The 8,180-nt window shown below is 35.9% G+C and overlaps 1 protein-coding gene and 1 long non-coding RNA gene across 13 annotated transcripts in view; one reads left to right on the top strand and one right to left on the bottom strand.

The window, feature by feature from the left end:
- LOC106878525 (GRAM domain-containing protein 4) overlaps window positions 1–8,180 on the bottom strand; it is a 176,116-nt gene that overhangs the window by 5,660 nt on the left and 162,276 nt on the right. For 4 of the 5 annotated variants that reach the window (XM_052971959.1, XM_052971962.1, XM_052971963.1 and 1 more), the window contains one exon: window positions 6,692–6,760. In XM_052971959.1, coding sequence (XP_052827919.1) covers window positions 6,692–6,760 — 69 coding nt within the window. Of the gene's footprint in view, window positions 1–3,974; window positions 4,127–6,691; window positions 6,761–8,180 lie in introns of all 5 variants that reach the window. The other variant, XM_052971961.1, reaches the window with a different exon arrangement.
- Window positions 1–8,180, top strand: part of LOC106877906 (uncharacterized) — a 158,894-nt gene that overhangs the window by 21,490 nt on the left and 129,224 nt on the right. The window lies entirely within an intron of this gene.

Raw genomic sequence — 8,180 nt, 5'->3', positions numbered from 1 at the left:
ATATATGTATATATATATATATATATGTGTAGATATATGTATGTGTGTATATATATATATGTATATATATATATGTATATATATATGTATATATATATAAGTATATATAAATCTATGTGTATATACATAATATATGTGCATATATATATATAGATATGTATACATATTTCGTCGTCGTCGTCGTTTAACGTCCGCTTTCCATGCTAGCATGGGTTGGACGATTTGACTGAGGACTGGTGAAACCAGATGGCTACACCAGGCTCCAATCTGATTTGGCAGTGTTTCTACAGCTGGATGCCCTTTCTAACGCCAACCACTCAGAGAGTGTAGTGGGTGCTTTTACGTGTCACCCGCACAAAGGCCAGTCAGGCGGTACTGATGTATATATACATGTATGTATATGTATATATGTATGTATATATATATATATGCATATCACCATCATCATCATCATCGTTTAACGTTCGCTTTCCATGCTAGCATGGGTTGGACAATTTGACTGAGGACTGGTGAAACCAGATGGCTACACCAGGTTCCAATCTGATTTGGCAGAGTTTCTACAGCTGGATGCCCTTCCTAACGCCAACCACTCAGAGAGTGTAGTGGGTGTTTTTTACTTGCCACCAGCCCGAAGGCCAGTCATGCTGTACTGGCAACGGCCACGCTCAAAATGGTGTATTTTATGTGCCACCCGCACAAGAGCCAGTCCAGGGGCACTGGCAACGATCTCTCTCGAAAGTCCTCACACATGCCGCGGGCACAAGTGCCATCACGATTTTGCCTTCGCTTGCCCCAACAAGTCTTCGCAAGCTGAGTTTCGTGTTCAATGAAAGAGACGACGTTGGCATGGGTGCCAGTCGTCGAATTTAACTCGATTTCGATTTCACTTGCCTCAACAGGTCTTCGCAAGTGGAGGTTAGTGTCCAATTTAACTCGATTTCGATTTCACTTGAGACGACGTTGGCATGGGTGCCAGTCGTCGAATTTAACTCGATTTCGATCTCACTTGCCTCAACAGGTCTTTGCAAGTGGAGTTTAGTGTCCAATGAAGGAAGGTACTCATAAGTGGACTGGCTGAGGCCTCAGATTTAGGTCTCACTTGGCTTGCAGGGTCCTCTCACACACAGCATTTGGCAGACGATGATGATGATATATGTATATATGTATATATATATATGTGTATATATGTATATCTATCTATCTATCTATATATATGTGTATATATGCATATGTATATGTGTACACCAACCACTCTGAGAGTGTAGTGGGTGCTTTTATGTGCCACCGGCACAAAGGCCAGTCAGGCGGTACTGGCAACAGCCACGCTCAAAATGGTGTATTTTACATGCCACCTACACAGGAGCCAGTACTACTCGGTGCATATACAAGAATTAAATACATCAAATGATGTACTTCATTAGTACATCTTACATCCAGGCCTTCTGAATAATCATCAGGATCTCTCACTTAAACATCAACAACAGAAGGAAGATATTGTTTTGGTCAGATTTACCTGTATTGAATTATGGGTTTAAGAAATACAAGGGAAATGAATGATGGCTTATTATGTACAGAGCTGAAAATTATATAAAATTAGTCATAAATAAACTGCAATATACAAGTGAATAAGTAAAAGAAATGAGTTGGGATTATAAATAAATGTATCGCAAACAAGTATAGGTAGTGACAAGAACAGATGATAGAAATGCAAGAGAATTATAATGATCTTGAGTACCTCATTGGTTTAAACTGAAAGGAGAAGTGAAAAAAAAAAAGTCTAATAACTCCTGATAAACAGTTAAGTATTGATCCATTCAGTTAGGTAATCATACAAGGTTTTAGTGTTTAGTAGGGGCTTCTCTATGTAGTGACATTTGATGAAGATCCCATTCCTTATGTTTAGTTTGTCCATAGATTTATTAAGATTTTTGAGAATGAGGCTTGTTTTGCAGCCACGTATAATTCACACATCTTTTTGTATCATTTTTGTATGGACTGCATCTCTTAAAAAAATATCCACTTCATGCTGAATGTAATAGCATGTTCTTTCAAATAACAGATATAATTGGACAGTTTTGTTGTATTTCACTTTTTATATATCTGAGGACATACACACACACATTTAAGTGCCTCAATAAACTCTGTCCAACTCATGCAAGCACAGGAAAGTAAAGTTAAAATGATGATGGTACACACTCACACACACACATGCAACCCCCCCTCCCCCTTATATATATATATATATAAACATATAGGGATCATATATATATTATATAGGAGCATTGTAGTTCACTTGAAGCATTGTGATATCAAAGAATGTGAAAAGAGAGAAAATAGACAGCTACTGACAATGCGGTAAGTTTAATAAAACCTTAATATATTTTGGATTCAAAGTCTCATCTTCAGAAGAACAGTCTAAGAAAAGTCCAGTTATGCAGGATCCTTTAAACCATTCAAACTTTACAGCATATGTGTAACAGAAGTATTTTCGTTCAGCATCTGGTGGCCATCTTAGAGACCTAAGATAGCCACCAGATGCTGAATGAAAATAAATGAACTGCGACCAGGCTTAATAAAAGGAGCCTCAGTTATTGATTGCAATTACATACTTGAAGTCAATGTTAGCAGAAATTAAATTAGATTGCAAATACACGTTCACTTTACTAAATTTATACTCAGGCTAAGCCCAAACAGTCTGAGTGCCAGGGTCGCGACTGATATATATATATACATATGACAGACATCCATACAGTTTCTATCAACCAATTTCACTCATAAGGCTTTGGTGAGTAGAAGGTTCTTGCCCAAGGCATCACAGTGGGACAGAACCTGAAACCATGGGGTTGGGAAGTAAACTTCTTAACCCCACAGCCATGCCAACCATATAGATTCATTTATGTTTGCTTCATACCTAATCATGGTTGTTGTGTTTGAAAGAAACAGTGAGCTAATGAAATACATTGCTTATAATATTAGTATTTTTCCATAAAATGCTTGGTTACCAAGACCTTTACCTGAAAATATGAGAAAAGTCTGGAATATATTTTAAATTCCAGATTGATGGTTTTTATTTCTTTGAATTTAAATTTAACATTATGTATATTTATAGAATCATAAAATATAAAGTGTCTAAATTTGCATTTAACTTTCTTTAATCGATTAGTTTTCCTGTGATTAACAGTTTAAATCACCACTGCCACTACTACCACCACCGTCATTGTTGTCTCTGCCAACATCACTGTTGTTGTTGTTGCTGCTGCTTGCCTACCACCACCACCAATATTGTCATCATAACTGTACACCTGCTTTTCCATCCTGGCATGGATTGGATGGGTCATTACAGTTCATATCAATTCTAGATTGGCATTATTGCTCACAGAAACAAATTGGGTACCATTTGTATGTTACATTTTTGGCACAGTTTCTACGAGAGGATGTCTTTCTTATTGCCATCCACTTTATAGAGTGTAAATGGTACGTTTTGTCATAGGTTCCACAATTAGATATTGCAATGTATTTAGATAAATATCATCAAGTTTGGAAATTAAGCTAAGTTTGGTTTTCTTTGTTATTTATTGTAGATGTTTTTGTTCTCTTTTTGCTACCCTAACCCTATTCTCATTTAGGACACTTTATAATAATAATATGAGCTGAAATATCAATACAACCAAAGTGGCTAATTTCAACATCTTTAACTATTGTTGGCTGATTTGAATGCTCAAGGGATTAGACAGTCTGAATAAGACTATGATCTTAGCTGAAAAGCTAAGTATTTGCTCAAGATTGCATCTTGTCTTTTAATAAATGAGTTAGTTCATTAAAATCAAAATCATATGCTGTTATTAAACAACAGGAATTTAATTAAATTATAAAAGGGAAACAAAAACAAACATCTTGCAGTTAGAGAACGTTAACTCTTGAAGTTAGAAATCCATGCTGAGAACTCAGTTGGAAAATTCTGAAAGTAATCCTACCATAAAGATACAGGAAAAATAGAAACTGACAAGGTTTTTTTTCAATTTGGTAAATTGCATTCATCTGCCCATGGAAGTGTTCCTTTTTTGCCAGCAAAGAGGATACTTTCGAAAAGTTCATCTCGATAGATCATGGGACCAAATACATACGTCTGCAACATAAAAATATCCAACGAGAACGGAACAAAAAAAAAAAAAATAAAATCAAACAAAATTAAAATGGTTCTTGAAATGTCACAATTTGGTACTGAGGCTGTAAAGAGTTTTTTTCTTTTTTTCGAGATGAACTGATGATATGAAATTATAATAAATATTGATAGTATGAGAATGAAAGACATAATTAGTTCCATACAGGATCCCAGAGCAGTGTTATAGTTTAAGCTCAGTTTAGTTTTGATTGAACAGATTGACTGATCAAAGCTAGACACAAGCAAACTGAGAGCCTTTCTGAATGGCTTGTCTTAACAAAAAAATCACCTTGAATTCTTTTTTCAGCAGGATGACCTGCATGATAATGACAAGCCATGCCTCATGCAGCTCACTTCTCAAGGAAGGCTGCGCATGCCTGATCAAAAGCTTTTCCCCTGAGATCATCTTATAACTAAAGCTATTCCAGTTGTGGTCATCTCATGACCAAAAGCATTCTGTGACCGTCATTTTAGCTATGATCATTTCCAGCTGTGATCCTGATATGATTCAGGACATTACTCTTGTTATCGTCTTATAATTAAAGATATTCCAGGTGTCATTTTATTTTAGTTCAGTGCAAACCATTCACTGCATGCTTCAGCTTATATCAGACAGCAAGATGGGATTCGAGAGAGACATTCGAGGTTGAACTGCTGCTTAAATCCTTCTTTAATATTAATTTCAAGTCTTGGCACAAGGCCAGTAATTTGGGGAGAGAAAATAATTGGATTATATCAACCCCAGTATTCAACTAATACTTATTTTATTAACCTCAAAAGGATGAAAAGTAAAGTCGACCATGATAGCATTTGAACTTTGAACGTAAAGTTGGAAGAAATGCCACTAGGTATTTTTTTCAGTGATTTTGAAGGCATTCCCTCCCCCCCAACCAATGCAGTAATGATTCTGAAGGCATTTATCCTGGTGTGAAGACATGAAAGTATCGTAAAGAAGTTCATTTTGCACTAATGGGTGGCTATTCTCCAGCTCCCCCCCCTTTTTCCCCTTTATTATGTTCAACTTCTTGAGATCAATCTTCACCACTTTATACCCTGTCTTCTTAATATTCATCTGTTTTGAGCACTTGGCACTTATTTATCAACCAGCACATCTTCCACATGCATCACATATCTTCTCTCTTACACACAACATATAATTGCTCATATATCCAGTTTTTTTTTTCTCCGTTCATTCATGCTTTGTTATTCCTGCACACATTACATTGTCAGTAGAATATATTCACTTCAGTTCTTTCTATCTTTGTCAACTCTCCAAACTGAAGGCCCACAGTGTATTACACTTCATATACAAGTATCATACAATCTACTTTCCCCCACTGAAAGAGAAACCATTGTCATTAGCAAAGTGATAACTCCGTGATCTTTTCCTATTCTATTTTTGACTCTGGTTCCTATACTTTCAGCTTCTCTGCCTATTGACTGTTTTTCTGCATCAATTACATAAAAGAAAAAAAATCTACTTTTCCAACTAACCTGCTAATGATATGGCAACATCTTTTGTGCACACATAGTCTACATTGAGTATGCTGTATGGAAATTCTACCCAGTCCTGAGTACAGGACTTCCATGGTCGTAGTGGAATCTAGTTTTTGTCCCCACTGACAAAAACTTCAGTCTTTGCTAAGTTTAGCTTGATATTTTCTAATTCTAGGCTTCACTTTTGAAATTTCTACAGATTCTGGAATAAGATTTAACTCATCAGTATACAAGTGATGCACTACCACCAAGGAAATGCCTATACTCTGCATGTAGGGAAAGGAGTGGGTAGAATTTCCATACAATACACCCAAACTAATGTGAAGGTTATGCCATCGTTTGAGTCTATCAAACCAAACTATGTTAACTACTAATTCTTCTGAGTATCTTTTGGTTCAACTTCAGTTGAATTTTCAGCAATTTGGAGAAGCAGGATGTTTTCAATTCATGATACGGTAAAAACTTATGTGAATAATTTGTGTATGTGAACGAGTGTATACAAGTGTATGAATCATACTTTCATACAATTATTTTAATAACATAATGTCGTCTCACTGAAAATATATAAAAAATATATGCTTCAAGACAAAAAGAGCAATGTAGTATACCAGTGCTTATTAGAGCATTACTGTACATACGTACATACATACATATATAAAAAAAAAATCTAAAACTTCTAGATGTTTATCATTTAAGTATATATGAGTATGTCTAGATATGCAAGTACATGCATAAAACAAACATACAAATCTGCACATATACATTCATACATACATACAAACATACCCTGTTGTTGATGTTGAAATTCTAATGAAGGAACCTTGGATCCAGGTTAGAAAGTGGCACTTTCTCTATTGGCAAGAAATCTTGAAATGAAACTGAACAATGACCGACTGACTTACACACACACACGTATGTACATAGGTATGTATGTACATAGGTATGTATGTACATAGGTATGTTTGTATCCCTTTTGTGAAACAATACATGTACATAGGTATGTTTGTATCCCTTTTGTGAAACAATACTTACCTTATCAGAACCAGCCATTGTGACTTCAATAGCCATGCCTCCACCAGGTAACCATGGATACGGTTTAGCCTGTCAGGGAAGATATAAAAGATAAAAATGTATTTCAATTTAGAACAATAAATAAATAATTAATATGATTTTACTTAAAATAATAAAAAAGAAACTCATACATTACATTAATAATAAATGAGCATGTGTGTGTATTTGTTTGTGTATACCATTGTCTAGACATGCTGTGATGGTTGTAAATGACAGTCACTTTCGTGCAAGCAATGCTGCTTGCTTCTGGTCTTCCATAAATCCTTGTCTCGTTATGGGGAAATATTTTATAACTTGGAATCAGATGAGGATTGGTAACTGGAAGGGCATTTGATCTTTCCTGTAGAAAATCTTCTTCAACAAATTCCGTCTGATCCATGAGTAAGCAGACATTGAAATGATGATAGCAGTATGTTTGTATGGCTAGTGATACTGTATGTTGACTGTGGAGTGTAAATGCAAAGTGTGGAAACTAAAGGAAGCTTGCTTACTCAGCTTCCAGCGTAATGTCAATCATCATCATCATCATCATCATCGTTTAATGTCCGCTTTCCATGCTAGCATGGGTTGGACGATTTGACTGAGGACTGGTGAAACCGGATGGCAACACCAGGCTCCAATCTAATTTGGCAGAGTTTCTACAGCTGGATGCCCTTCCTAATGCCAACCACTCAGAGAGTGTAGTGGGTGCTTTTACGTGTCACCCACACGAAAACGGATGAATAAAAGATCATAAGTGTTCTGAGAAGAAAAATGGGCATCGGCTGTGAATGTGTGAACAAGAAGGCCATACAATAAGTGTGGAAGATAACAGATGCGTAAAGAAGTACAAAGCTACCCAAGTGGAAAGAATTTAGTGAAGAGGAAGACCAATGAAAACATGGGAAGAAATGGGGAAGACTACTCTCAGAATATTGAGTCTCACAAAGAAGATAGACATGACCATCCTCTGTTTTTAATTTCCAGTCATAGTATATTTAGGAGCACATTATCCAATGAATCTGTTCTTGTGAAAACCTAGTGATTTGAGGGAAATTTAGCTGCTATTTCTAGCAGACTGTCTGATAACATACAAGCTCTCCTTGTTTGCTTAGATTTGCAGTTGAAGGAGGCCATTAATAAATACACTTAATTGCTTCTTTAGATTCTGATAGAACAAAGCAAGTGTACGTCTCATGGGTGTACAATCTTAGATATATTCTGCTTCAGAGAGTTCATTGTCTCAAAAGTGTACTGCAGAAAAGTACTGTCTTAGAAGTGTATTGTCTGAGAGAGTTTTCAAGAAATATACCAACTTGGAAAATGCCTTGTTTCAGAAGAGTGACAAATGCTGTTGTGTATTCTCAAAGTCAATCTTACCTGTCATATAAAGTTAGGATGTGGTTGTAATATATTAAGTACTTGCAATTTTTTAACTTCATCATCATCATCATCATCATCGTTTAACGTC

Source organism: Octopus bimaculoides, chromosome 11 (genome assembly GCF_001194135.2).
Source record: "Octopus bimaculoides isolate UCB-OBI-ISO-001 chromosome 11, ASM119413v2, whole genome shotgun sequence".
In the NCBI taxonomy this organism is placed as follows: Eukaryota; Metazoa; Mollusca; class Cephalopoda; order Octopoda; family Octopodidae; genus Octopus; species Octopus bimaculoides.
This window is presented reverse-complemented; position numbering and strand designations above follow the sequence as displayed.